We start from the raw sequence: 15,135 nt of genomic DNA on the forward strand, positions 1-15,135 counted from the left end.
TGTTGATAGATATGCTTTAATATCGTCATGTTACACTACACACACCAGTAACACTGATAAATACTGCGATGGAAATGTTAAAAAAAAATATTATACAAGTTTACAGATCCCAACAGGAAAACACATCGGATCTCAGAATAAATAATACGACGCAAAAAAAATAAAAAAAAATCAGAAAAAGAGCATTTAACCTCTTCTGTGCCAAAGGGTCACGTGTCCCTGCAACGGGCCGAGGAGCCGAAGCCCCTCCAGACCCAGAGAGGGCGCTCTCCACTGACCCAGCTCTACAAGGGTTAAGGCAGAACGTATCCTACATCATGAGTACAGCGATGGGGGGCGGAGCGGAGGAAGAACAGAACAGTGACCGGCCAAAAGTATGTACACCCCCAATTATTACACCCGACTGGACAATCCCTCTGAGGTCTCCAGGAAGTGGCTGGTGAATGTATCTGCACACTTATCGGATGGTAGACGGGTCCCTCGGACACACTGACTGCGGGTGGTCTCACTGCCTGGCACGCGGGGTAATCAATAGTCCGGATATTGCCTATAATATCGTTCTCTGGTCATGTGAGCGCGGGATACGATTATAACATACAGCAGGAAATGACGGGCGGCCATATAATTTATATCACAAGAGTAATCAGTAATCATAAATATCTCCTTGTACTGACAGGAGGAGAATGAGAGTTAGAATCCATCCCGATCACATCCATTCCTGCCCTCCAGGGGGAGCCATCACACAGAGATGTGGCCGTAATACCCATGTTCTACCCTAGGGGGAGCGCTTACACAGGGATCTATGGGCAGCATCAGGTCATACCCCTGCTGACCACTAGATGGCGCTATTACTCAGGTCTCCAGGTCTGTCCTTTATGGCAGGAAGATGAGATCTGGGGTGCTGTTTGCAGGGTCATGGCTTAGTTGCTTGTCATCAATGGGCAGCCTCCATTACAACGTAGGGTCTCAGCAAGTCAATAACAAGTGATTTGTGACCCAGCTGAGCCCCCCCAGGCACAACGGGGGTTCCCTGCAAACAGCTCCTCATACCTCAGCTTCCCGAACCCCTGGGCACTGTGGGTGACTCTGGAGATAAGGTGGGGGACTATAGGGTGCTCTCTAGGACATCAGTGACAGACACAACTACTCCCCCCAGCGGACCCTCGTCTGTGCCGGACTGGGGAGACGCTTCACAACATACGAGGGTCCGTGTGAGAGACGCAAGTGACGAGGATTCAGTGGGTGGGTGCGGACAGTGTGCGGCCGACTCCTCCAGTGGACTCACCTTCAGGACTCGGGGGGGCTTGGAAAATATGGACATAAAACATGGAGACAGAAGAAACCAAATGATGGAGAATATGGGGGGTCTCCCGTGCACTATATGAGGGGTCTTCTGTGCACTATATGAGGGGGCCTTGTGTGTACTATATGAGGGGTCTCCTGTGCACTATATGGGGGGTCTCATGAGCACTATATGGGAGGGCTCCTGTGCACTATATGGGGGGTCTCATGAGCACTATATGGGCTGGTCTCGTGCACTATATGGGAGGGCTCCTGTGCACTATATGGGGGGTCTCATGAGCACTATATGGGGGGGGTCTCATGTGCACTATATGGGAGGGCTCCTGTGCACTATATGGGGGGTCTCGTGCACTATATGGGCTGGTCTCGTGCACTATATGGGAGGGCTCCTGTGCACTATATGGGGGGTCTCATGTGCACTATATGGGAGGGCTCCTGTGCACTATATGGGAGGGCTCCTGTGCACTATATGGGGGGTCTCGTGCACTATATGGGAGGGCTCCTGTGCACTATATGGGGGGTCTCATGTGCACTATATGGGAGGGCTCCTGTGCACTATATGGGGGGGTTCCTGTGCACTATATGGGGGAGGTCTCCTGTGCACTATATGGGGGGTCTCGTGCACTATATGGGGGGGTTCCTGTGCACTATATGGGGGGTCTCATGAGCACTATATGGGGGGTCTCATGAGCACTATATGGGCTGGTCTCGTGCACTATATGGGAGGGCTCCTGTGCACTATATGGGGGGTCTCATGAGCACTATATGGGGGGGTCTCATGTGCACTATATGGGAGGGCTCCTGTGCACTATATGGGGGGTCTCGTGCACTATATGGGCTGGTCTCGTGCACTATATGGGAGGGCTCCTGTGCACTATATGGGGGGTCTCATGTGCACTATATGGGAGGGCTCCTGTGCACTATATGGGAGGGCTCCTGTGCACTATATGGGGGGTCTCATGTGCACTATATGGGAGGGCTCCTGTGCACTATATGGGGGGTCTCGTGCACTATATGGGGGGTCTCATGAGCACTATATGGGGGGGTTCCTGTGCACTATATGGGGGAGGTCTCCTGTGCACTATATGGGGGGTCTCGTGCACTATATGGGGGGGGTTCCTGTGCACTATATGGGGGGTCTCATGAGCACTATATGGGGGGGTCTCATGTGCACTATATGGGAGGGCTCCTGTGCACTATATGGGGGGTCTCATGTGCACTATATGGGAGGGCTCCTGTGCACTATATGGGGGGTCTCATGTGCACTATATGGGAGGGCTCCTGTGCACTATATGGGGGGTCTCATGAGCACTATATGGGGGGGTTCCTGTGCACTATATGGGGGGTCTCGTGCACTATATGGGGGGGTTCCTGTGCACTATAGGGCCTCCCGTGCACTATATGGGCTGGTCTCGTGCACTATATGGGGGGTCTCCTGTGCACTATATGGGGGGTCTCTTGTGCACTATATGGTGGGTTTCCCGTGCACTATATGGGGGGGTCTCCTGTGCACTATTTGGGGGTCTCGTGCACTCTATGGGGGGGTCTCGTGCACTTTCAGAGAGGGGTCTTCTGTGATTGTAGCAGCTAGTGCACCAGGAGGACCCCACTCTTTGTAGAGCACCTATGATTGACACCCCCATTATTTCTGAGGACCTCACGACTTGGCACAGCAGTGAACCCCACGAACCTTGGACCTGCATCGGTACGAGTATATGAGGACCCCGGGTCTTGGCACGTTTCCGTCTCTGAATACATCTAGTGACCGCTGATGAGGGGGTATAATAATGAGCAGCAGCAGATGATGGGGAGACGCCGCTCCCCACCAGTCCTGGAGCTCGGACACTTCTTCTCTATCTAATAAATCCTGTAAAATAAAAGGATGAGGATTGTTGGTTTCTCCTGGCTCCATGAACACAAACAGGAGCGTGTCCTACCATAGGAGGAAGCAATGGCTGTTAAGATTTACAGTAATCGTGGAATGCACAAATCACGGGCGCCGCCATTACTGGATGTGGCAGGCGGTGGAGGAGGTGGCTTGGCAGCACATGCAGGTGGGGTTCACAGATTTGGGGGGTATAAGGTCCAGATCTTCATCATCAGGAATCTCATCTAATCGGTAACCGTCCTTCAGGAGCTGAATGTTCAAGTCCTGATTAATTTGCTGTAAATGACAAGAAAAAAAGGAAAAAGTGCAAATAATGTCAGATACAATCTCCAAACAACTCACATTCTGTAGATCTTTTATTATAAAAATGAAAAACATAATAATAACAGACACAAAAATAGAAAATAATCCGTATACTGAACACTGGTCCAGCCGCTCCTTCTCTCCTCTCACACATATTATACATATATACAGAATAATAACTAATAATAACTTACACCTTCCGGTCCGGTCACCAACAAACTAATAACAAACAAAATAAACAATAGCAAACAAAAACTATTTACATACATTTTAAAACATTTTTAAATATAATAACCACAAACTATACAAATATATACAATACTTAGCTAACCACCCCACACTCATGCCCACCATTCCCAACCCCCGCACTGACCTGAGAGCTGGTCCTGCGTCTCATGCCTCAGTCCATGTCCAACGTCCATAGGCCAGATCAGGCAGTGCCAGTGTTTCCCCAAAACTGACACCCCAGTGTCCCATAGTCCCACAAGATAAACCCACCTCCCCCCTTTTCCCACCACCCAACCTAACACCTACACCCAAATCTATATCCCTATATACAATATATACAGAAACACTACAAAGCCCACAAATCACAAAGCCCAAGTTCTGCGCCTGCAGCCCTACATCACTGTATACCGATCACAGAACAAAAATCTACAGTGTCAGCGGCAGCCCACCACCAGGAAAGGAGATGACCAGACTAGGGCACACTAAAAGAAAACCCCCTCCAGAGGAGAGCAGCCCTACGTGTGCCCAGTCTCCCATACTCCAGAGAGCGCACCTTCACCAGGTCACGAGTATGGCCCTAAACACATCGTCCACTGGGAGGATTTTCCGTTGCGTCGATACTAAGCACCGTACGTTCCATGTGTGATACGTAACCACTGCGCTAACTAGAAATAAGGTGCAGCGGTCCCGGCCACCAAGGTCTCCGAATGTCCCATATGCCCATTCGAGACCGGCCAGCCGAGACCAGTCAATGGAGGCACCCACCCTGTTGTACACCTCTGTGTTGAAGGGACAATGAAGCAGGAAATGCTCCATGCTTTCCAGCACGGTACCACAATGCTCCCGAGGACAGTTCCTGTCCTCAGAGCTCCAAAACTTCAGATTGTCCATCACGCCCAGCTTCCCATGGAAGCAGCGCCAAGCCAAGTCCCAAAACTTCGAGGGGATCCTGATAGAATTCAGAAGATGCAAACCCACCCCAAGATCCCGACTTGGGCAATCCCTGAGCACCAGAGGCCTCTGGAAATGGGACAACAGAACCCTATTGTTAAGGAGTTTCCTTGGCAGAGTCCTGATCTCCCACATTCCCAGACCCCACCGGCGAATTACCTTCAGAACCAAGGTAGCGTAAGCCGGAAGATGTCCATGCGGTGTGTGAAGATCCTTCACTTGCCCTCCTGTTTCCCATTCCTGGAAGAAAGGCTGAAATCATCCCCTACAGGAGAATACCCACGGAGGAGCCCTCTCTTTCCAGAGGTTTGCAATATTGATCTTAATGAAGGTATCCACAAGGAATACCACAGGGTTGACCATACCCAACCCTCCTAGTCTCCTCTTGACCAGGTTCAGTCTATTCCCCCATAACAGTTGGAATAACAAACTGTAGACCCGAGTCCAGAGAGACTCCGGCAAGATGCACACACTGCCCAGATAAATCAGTAAAGGGAGCAGGTAAGTTTTGATCAGGTTTACCCTTTCCCTGAGGGTCAAAGACCAACCCTTCCATTGGTTCACCTTCTGAGTGGCGATCTCTAGCCTGCTGTCCCAATTTTGTTTGGGATAATCCCCCTGGCCAAATTCAATGCCAAGGACTTTTGCAGAGTCTTTGGGTCCTGGAAAGGTGTCCGGGAGATCAAAACCAGGATCTCCTCCTCCTCAAAGCCAGAGACTCTCACACTTATCTCAGTTGATCTTGGACCCGGATGCCTCCGAGCAGCGATCTACCTCTGACATCAGCCACCCTGCCTCATCGTGAGAGGAAACAAAAACAGAGACATCATCGGTATACGCCACCACCTTCAGAGTGGCTTCCGATGCTACCCGGTTCATCCCGATCCAGACCAACGGTCCACGCTCCACCCTCCTAAGAAGAGGGTCAATCGCAAACACGTACAGCAGCGGGCCCAAGGGACAACCCTAGCGAACACCAGATTCAACCTCACACAAGCGGGAAACTCTCTGCCCCACCGTACAAGGTTTTAAGCCAATCAACAAAACCCCCCCCGGCAGGCCATATCTCAGAAGGACAAATCAGAGGTACTTGTGATTAACCCGATCAAACGCTTTTGCCAGGTCCAGTGACAGCATGTACCCCTTCCAGTGACCAGCCCTACCCTGCTCCACCGCCTCCCGGACACCGAGCACAGCACTAAATGTGCTGCGACCTGGAACAGAGCAATGCTGGACCTCCGAAAGGAGTCGGGGTGCAAATTTCACCAGCCGATTAAACAGCACCTTTGCCAGAACCTTCTTGTCTGCATTGAGAAGCGCTATGGGACGCCAATTTTCAATGCAAGATGGGTCCTTACCCTTTGACAAGATGATCAGGGCAGACCTCCTCATTCACTTTGGCAGAGTGCCCGAGGAAAGACACTCATTGACTACCTCAGTCAAGAGGGGAACCAAAGCGTCCTTAAAGGTCTTATACAACTCAGATGGTAAGCCATCTGGACCGGGCGATTTTTTTTGGGCAAGCCCTTCAATCGCCAACTTAACTTCCTCTTCCCTGATCATCTCTGTCAAAATGTCAAGAGAGGGGTCTACCCTTGGTTCGGGGACGGTTTCAGCCAGGAAAGCCGACATCTCATCCCAATCAAGATCCCTCTTCCCCAAGAGGTGCGAGTAGAAGGATCTGACAACCTCCAGGATCCCTGATCTGGATCGCCTCAGGGACCCCGTAGTGTCGACCAGTCCTGTAACCACTTTACTATTCACTGACATCTTGCAGTTTCTGTAAGTGTTGGGCGAGCGGTACTTCCCGTAATCCCTCTCAAAAACCAAAGATGCGTGTCTATCGTACTGACACCTCATGAGCAAAGATTTCACTCTGGAGATCTCCTCGCGGCTACCTCCAGTTGAGACAAAATGCTCGAGTTTCCTCCTCAGACCCTGATACAGGCGGTACCTGTTCAGACTCCCGAGGCTCGAGAGCTGGCGGAAGAATCTCGCCACCCTTTTATTGAGCATCTCCCACCACTCTGACTTACTACTACAAAGATCCAGTAAGGGTACCTGGCTCTGAAGAAAATCCTCAAAGGACTGTCTTATGTCCGCTTCTTCCAAGAGAGATAAATTGAGCCTCAAAAAGCCTCATCCCATCCGGACGGTCTCAGTAACATTCAGTGAAAGCAAGGGGTCGGAGAACTCCATCTCAACAACAGACACTGCTGAATAGACAGCTTCCTCCATTAAATAAAACCTATCTATTCTGTTACCTCTACTGTCTGCGCTTGTCTAGACGCCTCAGCTGGGCAGGCGTCTTTTTATTGCTTTTCCTCCTTAGCCCCTCAGCTCCGTCACCCCTGCTAGTCCCTTCCCCAGCAGAATCAGCCTCACGGCTTTCTCCCACGGGGTCACGACTGAATTAGCGAAGGAGTGAGGACAACAGCTGAATGGGTGACCTAAGTCACCACACAGGTGGCACCTAATCTCCACACAAGATACAGCAAGATGGCTGACATCCCCACACAATGCACATTTCTGCACAGTGCAGTTTGCACTGAAGTGCGTGGGGTCGCCGCACCTGTGACAGAGCTTCGGTTGCCCCTGGTAGAAGACCTGGATACGATCCCTACCCAGGAAGGCAGATGATGGAATGTGGGCAGCCGTACCATCTGAACGCTTAAGTTTTACCATAAACGTCCAGGCCCCTGACCAGATACCAAACTCATCACGGTTCTTCTTTGGCATTTCCACCACTTCTCCATATCTGCCAAGCCACGTCATGATGTCATAACAAGATAGCGACTCTTTACAAGTTATTACGGTCACTTTCTTGACTTGATTTTGGCGAGACACCGCCTGGATGGCAAAGTCTCGCCAGCCGGGCTCATTTTTTGCCAACTCATAATTCGACCAGAAGAGCTCAAGCCCCTCTGGCCGAACAAAGCTAACATCAAACTCAGGCGTGGAATAGGGATGTATCAAGGCGTAGATGTCAATAGCCTTGAAGCCCGTCTTCAGCAGGAGCTCCACAACTACCTGGCCCGGCTGTCCGGAGGGACCACACTATATTTCCCCCATTTTGCTCTCGGAAGGCCCCGAGGCCATTCCTCTCTATTCAGAAGGATAGATCAACCTCTCGACCCTCTACCGTTAGTGATCTCTCCCCCTTCTTTAGAGCCTCCAGGAGATGCCGCTGCAACATGCCGTCCCATGAGCCTGGAGATGAGGAAGACACCCTATTTCCCCCGGAGGTAACAGCAGCATTACTCCTGATGGGTTCTGTCACCACCGGGGGGGGGGCAACCGGACCAGTGACCACATCAACACTATTATTACTCACCTACATAACCCCCTCACCCTCCACCAAATCAGCAACCACACCACTAGAGAAAGAATTTTCCTCATTCATACCCCTCCCCACATTCACTCCTGCTGGACCAGTGACAACAGGGGGTGACATTTTGACCTCCGCATCATCAGGCACAAGGGGCTCAGTCTCCTCCACAGAACTGGAGCCGACCTCACCCCTGGACTTACGTGTGCCCTCCGCATCATTAGCTGATAATTTCCGCTGTTTAACAGTTGACATCAGACGCCGCTGATCTTTTGCCACTGTGAGGCGCCGCTGATTCTTTATATCAGTATTTTGTTGACCAGCAGCACCAACACAGAATAGGACTTTGGGAGGATTGGAACGCCCACACCCGACAACCCCCTCACACTGCGGCCGCTTCTCAACTAAGTGATCAGCGGCAACAGCATTCAGTGGCGCCGAGACTACTGGAGCTGCCCCTGACACTGAGCCGCCCCCCCCCACTGAGGAGCGCACCACAGCATCGTGGTCTAACCGTATGATTGCCGCCGGGCTGCCCTCACTGTCCAGCCTCTCGACTGATGCATCCGCTGCTACGTCCCAGCTACTACAAGCAGAGACGGAGCTCTGCTCCTCACTACCGTGCTCTGTACTCTCCCCGCGCCTTTGCTCCAGATCCACAGCAGAACCCGGGCTGGGCTGGGCAACTGGGCTTATACAGCGAGCTGACCCTGCAGCTCACTCACGGGGTACAGGGAGGGGGCATACACATAGCTTACCGCTTCCTGGAGCTTTGGCTTGGTGGTCTTCTTTCCCTTTTTCTTCTGGCCCCCAGGTGCCTCTTCTGGTAAATCATCACCAAGATGGAAATTCTGAAAGCACACTGGGGACTCCAGGAGCTTAATCTCCACCATTAGAGCCCCTCCCTGGCCGCTGTGTTCACTGTCCTCCCCAGAGCCAGCAGAACTGCGACCAGATGCCAATGTCGCCTGCCAGCAGGGAGCTCGCTGCACGTGGCCTGCGGGTGACTTTGCAGGCTGCCAGGTGGGGCTTTCTGCTGGTCATCATCATCATTCACCTGGCTCTCAGGCTGCCATCTGCCTTTGCTCTCTGTTATCAGCCATTTCTCTAAATCTGTCCTCATTCATTAGTTTTTCTTTGAAGGGACCACTCTTCTCTAATGAAGGCTTTCCTCACTTCCAGCTCATTTATTTCATGTCTCAGTCTCTACCTCCGCCTGGAGCTGATTCTTCCTGGGTCTGGAGGAACCTGTAGCTTTGGCGCTTGTGCAGCGTAGCTCCTCCCGGAGCCTCCTGATGGTCTTACTCGCATCTTCATACTCACGGAGGTGGCTCATGACCTGGGAGCTGTAGGTGGACACAGATTCCTGGGGTCTCTACAACCCCCCCAACCTTCCTCAGTGAGGTCGGCCTCACCTCCGTGAGCACTCAGCTTTCCTCCGGAAGGACCGCCATCTTGCATGCTTGCAGGTTTCTCCTCCATGTTGGAAGCCTTGCGGCTTCTCTGGGTCTCTGCAGACTTGGGGGAAGTAGGAGCCACATTGCTGCGACTCCTGGTGGAGCGTCTCACCCCAGAGTCCTCTGATGTGCAGGCCGGCTGCTGGTTTCTTCTGCACCCCACCGGCCTAGTCCAGGAAAAGGGGCCTGGGACTTGGCTCCCTCACTCATCCCGGAAAACACACTCCTTCCCTGGGTAAGAGAGAGAGAGCAGGTCCCCGGGTAGAGAGGTGTTGGTTCTCTGGAGCTCAGGAGCACACAGAGGAATCAGCAGCGAACACACCCACAATTATCACACGAGCAGCAGATGAGCAGAGCTGCACTCACTATTTTGCTGGTGCAGTCACTGTGTACATACAGTGGGTACGGAAAGTATTCAGACCCCTTTCATTTTTTCACTCTTTGTTTCATTGCAGCCATTTGGTAAATTCTATAAAGTTCCTTTTTTTCCTCATTAATGTGCACTCTGCACCCCATCCTGAGTGAAAAACATGGATTTTTGTGAGTACTCACCGTAAAATCCTTTTCTCCGAGACGCTCATTGGGGGACACAGAGACTGTGGGTGTGTGCTTCTGCCGTCTGGAGGCCGACACTAAGTGTACAAAAAAAGAGTTAGCTCCTCCTCCGCCGCATACACCCTCGCCCCTAGGCCGGGCGTAACTCAGTTTAGTGCATAAGCAGTAGGAGAACGCGCCTTAAACTCAGGCAAGAAACTATATGTCTGAAAAAGGGGGCCACCCTAAACCTTGTACAAGGATTTGTATAACTCAAAATAAGTAAATGCCAACTGGCTGATAGGGTGGGTGCTGTGTCCCCCAATGAGCGTCTCGGAGAAAAGGATTTTACGGTGAGTACTCACAAAAATCCATGTTTCTCCTTCGTCTCATTGGGGGACACAGAGACTGTGGGACGTTCTAAAGCAGTCCTCTGGGCGGGATCTTAGCTCACCCAATCCATGCTAATTTGCGCCCCTGATTAGAGGTGCGCAACTGCTGCCTGGAGAATCTTTCTTCCCAGGCTTGCATCCGAGGATGCCTGGGTATGTACGTTATAATGTTTGACAAACGTATGCAAACTGGACCAGGTAGCTGCTTTGCACACCTGCTCCGCTGAAGCCTGGTGTCGCAGTGCCCATGAGGCACCCACTGCCCGTGCCGAGTGAGCCTTGATCCCTGCCGGAACCGGCGTGCCACTGATTTGATAAGATTCTTGGACCGTCAGGCGAACCCATCTGGCCAAAGTCGCTCTGGACGCAGCGAGCCCCTTCCGCCGCCCCTCTGGAACCACGAATAGAGAGTCTGTCTGGCGGAATGGCGCTGTCCTTGTCACATACCTCCTAAGAGCTCTTACCAGATCCAGGGTGTGCAAAGCCTTTTCTACCCTGTGCACCGGTGCCGGGCAAAATGAGGGTAAGACAATGTCTTCGTTGATATGGAATGCAGAGACAACCTTCGGCAAGAAGGGAGGAGCTGGCCTTAAAACTACCTTATCTTTATAAAAGGTCAGGAACGGCGGTTTACAAGATAAGGCCGCCAATTCCGAAATCCGCCTAATAGACGTTATAGCTACTAGAAAAACGACCTTTCTGGACAGGTAAGGTAAGGAGACCTCTTGCAATGGTTCGAAAGGAGCCTCCTGAAGGGCCCTGAGCACCAAGTTCAGGTCCCATGATTCCGTCGGCGCTTTATAGGGGGGTACTAAATGTGCGACCCCCTGCATAAACGTCCTAACCTGCCAGACGGAAGCGACTTTTCGTTGGAAAAGCACCGACAGGGCCGAGATTTGCGTTCTGAGCGAACTCGGAGCCAACCCTGCGTCCAGCCCTGCCTGTAGAAAAGCCAGTACGTTGGGGATCGAAAAAAACCAGAGGAGCCACTTCACGATCCCTACACCAACGGAAAAAAACTTCCCAAGTTCGATGATATACTCTCGCCGAGGAAGGCTTTCGGGCACTCACCATCGTGGCCGCCACATCGCGCCTGAATCCTGCCTGTGTTAACAGCCAAGATTCAATGGCCACGCCGTCAAACACAGGGCCCCTAAGTTCGGATGGCAGATCGGCCCCTGGGACAGTAAGTCCGGCCGATCTGGAAGACGCCAGGGTACGTCCACCACTAGTTGAACCAGATCTGCATACCAGGCCCGCCGGGGCCAGTCTGGGGCCAGCAGAATTGCTGGAACCTTCTCTCTCCTTATTTTCCTGATAACTCTTGGAAGCAGCGGCAGCGGGGGGAACAAGTACGGGAGACGAAACTGGCTCCACGGGAGCACCAGAGCGTCTGCTGCGATTGCCTGCGGATCGAGGGATCGAGCGACAAACCTTTGTACTTTGGCATTCTCTCTGGATGCCATAAGGTCCACGTCTGGTGTCCCCCACCGTTGGCAGATCTGCTGAAAGATCTCGGGGTGCAGGGACCATTCCCCTGCCGCGACCCCCTGTCGGCTGAGAAAATCTGCCGCCCAGTTTTCGACTCCCGGAATGTGCACCGCTGAAATTACCACGCGGTTCTTCTCTGCCCAACGCAGTACCAGCCCGACCTCGCGCATGGCTGCCTGGCTGTGCGTGCCCCCTTGATGGTTGACATATGCTACTGCTGTAGCATTGTCCGACTGAATGCGCACCGGCCGGTGTCTCAGGAAACACTGGAAATGTTGCAGGGCCAATCGTATTGCCCGTATCTCCAGAATGTTGATCGGGAGAACTATCTCCTGAATGGACCACCGCCCCTGGGCTGTGTGACTCTGGAAAACTGCTCCCCAACCTTGCAGGCTTGCATCGGTCGTCACCACCAACCATTGTTCCGGGGGAAAGGGTTTCCCCTGGACCAGAGACGAGTCGCGAATCCACCACCGGAGTGAACGTCGGACCAGCGGAGACAACTTGCACCGATGACTGAGAGACAGCAGCCTCCGGTCCCATGCTGACAAGAGCGCATGCTGAAGCGGACGGAGATGGAACTGGGCAAACGGGATTGCCTCCATCGCCGCCACCATTCTGCCCAACACACTCATGCCGTACCGGATGGATCTGGTGCCCGGCTGTAGAAGGTTCCGTACCCCTTGCTTGATTTTTCGCGCCTTGTCCTGAGGGAGGATCACCAGCCCCCGGGAGGTGTCGAAAATCATGCCTAGGAACACGATTCTTTGGGCTGGAACCAAGGACGACTTGCTCCGATTGATCAACCAGCCTAGACGGGCCAGGGTATCCAGAGTGATACTGACATTGTCCTGGCACTCCTGAAACGACGGCCCCTTTACCAAAAGGTCGTCCAGGTAAGGTAACACCGTTATGCCCCGTGCATGCAGGATGGCCATAACCACCGCCATTATCTTTGTAAAGACTCTGGGGGCAGTGGCTAAACCGAAGGGCAGAGCCACAAATTGGAAATGTCGTCCTCCGATCGCAAATCGCAGGAACCTCTGGTGTGGGGGAAATATCGGAATATGTAGATATGCATCCTGCACATCGATCGAGGCCAGGAATTCCCCTGGATCCATGGCTGCAATGACCGAGCGGAGGGACTCCATCCGGAATCGCCTGACCCTGATGAATCTGTTCAGGATCTTTAGATCCAGTACTGGCCTCACAGTCCCGTCTTTTTTGGGGACCGAAAACAGATTGGAGTAAAACCCCTGCGACTCTTCGCCCTGTGGCACTGGGGCGATGACCCCTTTGCGCTGTAGCGTCATTATAGCCTGTAACAAACTTTCCGCCTGCGAATCTGTCTTGGAAAGTCGGGAACGGAAGAATCGCTGTGGCGGCCGTCCGACAAACTCTATCTTGTACCCGGACGATATTAGTTCTGCCACCCAAGTGTCGCGTGTCACTGCGACCCAAACGTGGCTGAACCCTAGTAGGCGTCCGCCCACACTGTCGTCCGTAGGTACGGAGCGCCTCCAGTCATTTAGCTGGAGGCTTTTGGGATCTGGCCCCCCTCGCTCTGGGCAAACGGCCTCGGCCTCTACCCAGCGGATTGGCCCTGTAAGAGGTTTGCTTTTCCCTACTCTGGCCATCGTTTGCGGAGGAGTATGCCCTGGCCGAAGTCCCCCCCCAGAGGCTACGAAAGGGCCGAAAACGCCTCTGCGTTTGCCTGAATGCCGGGCAACTTCTCTGCTGCGGGAGGAAACTACTTCTCCCCCCTGTGGCTTCTGAGATAAGCCTATCAAGCTTCTCACCGAACAGCCGATTGCCCTGAAAAGGCAATGAGGTTAAGGATTTTTTAGAGATAGAATCCGCTTTCCACAGCCTCAGCCATAATGCACGCCTAATGGCGATCGCATTTGCTGCCGCCACAGCCGAACACTCGGCCGCGTCCAGTGAGGCGCTGACAAGATAATCACTCGCTCCTGATATCTGATTTGCCACCTCCAAGACCTCCGCGGGGAGATCCCTGTCTTGGAGGGCCTTATACAGAGCGTCCCCCCACGAAACCATGGCTTTAGCCACCCAAGTTGCCGCAAAGGAGGGGGCCAGAGCCGACCCTGCTGCCTCATATACCGAGCGGGCAAGCCCGTCCATGAGGCGATCAGTTGGGTCCTTTATAGAAGAAACACTGGGTATCGACAATAGCGATCTTGATGCTAAACGTGATACCGGTGGGTCCACTACTGGCGACTCTACCCAACCCTTATGGAGCTCAGGAGGAAACGGATACTTTGCTTGCAGCGCTTTTTGCATTGCAAAACGCTTATCCGGGTGTTCTCTATGTTTCTGGACTAGCTCCTCAAACTCCGGATGCGTGACAAACCTTCTATGTGGTCGCCTGGATTTCTTGAAAGAGACCTTGTGACCTGAGGCTGTGGGCACATCGTCCTCGATCTCTAATGTCTGGTTGACTGCCTCAATGAGACTGTCCACCGAGTCCTGGTACCCCAGGCTTTCTAGATTCCAGGCCTCCTCCTCCTCGCCCTCATCCTGATCGCTCCCTGAGCTCAGCGACGGGGAACGAGATGCCCTAATACCCGCCGCCGAAGCCCCGGAGGGCCCGGCCGACGGGGAACGAGCCCCTTTTGATATGAGCTTGCCTGGTACTGGAGCGGCCTCTAACGGTTGGAGGGTCCTGAGACGAGGACGAGCTATCTCCCGCTGGCAGACCACCATCCTTGTCCCTGCCCGGGCCTTGAAGGGATTCAATTGCCCTTGTAAGGGACAGCATAGAATGCGATAAGGACACCGCCCATTCCGGGGGGTCCTGACCCCTGGGTTCTGAAACAGTGGGGGGCTCCTGGGCGTGCTCCGACTCGCAGGCTTCACAAAATTTACCCGCCTGTGCCTTTGGCAGCCTGACCCCACAGGACACGCAAACCGCGTATAGGAAAGAGTGAGCTTTCCCTTTGGCAGACATACTTGCACAAGCTGAAGGCAGGGTAGAAGGAGGAGGAGGGTAACCCCTTCCCTGACAACCAGTGCGGTTCTCCAAACGGAGTTGCACTTACCCACCGGCAGCGTCCCACTCCTGTTTGAAGTACCCCGGGAAACTCCGGATGCGTGGACGCGAGTTGGTAGGGCGGAAGTCTCCGCTCCGGGACTTGTGCGCCCGCCGTTCTCCACCCCCTGACCTCCAGGCCTCCTGCTCCTATACAGAGCGTCTCCCCATGCGACGTCAGTGGGCGGGACTTCCGGCTACCACCGGAAGTC

General features: G+C 53.2%; 1 protein-coding gene across 5 annotated transcripts in view; it reads right to left on the minus strand.

Annotated features, from left to right (window-relative positions):
* FAM219A (family with sequence similarity 219 member A) overlaps positions 1-15,135 on the minus strand; it is a 203,235-nt gene continuing 188,100 nt past the window's right edge. For all 5 annotated transcript variants that reach the window (XM_073556689.1, XM_073556686.1, XM_073556688.1 and 2 more), the window contains exon 6: positions 1-3,466. In XM_073556689.1, the coding sequence (XP_073412790.1) occupies positions 3,308-3,466 (159 nt within the window). In that variant the 3' untranslated portion in view covers positions 1-3,307. The remainder of the gene's footprint in view (positions 3,467-15,135) is intronic.

This window comes from Dendrobates tinctorius, unplaced genomic scaffold, assembly GCF_039654945.1.
Source record: "Dendrobates tinctorius isolate UK_male_01 unplaced genomic scaffold, ASM3965494v1 ptg000237l, whole genome shotgun sequence".
NCBI classification, from domain to species: domain Eukaryota; kingdom Metazoa; phylum Chordata; class Amphibia; order Anura; family Dendrobatidae; genus Dendrobates; species Dendrobates tinctorius.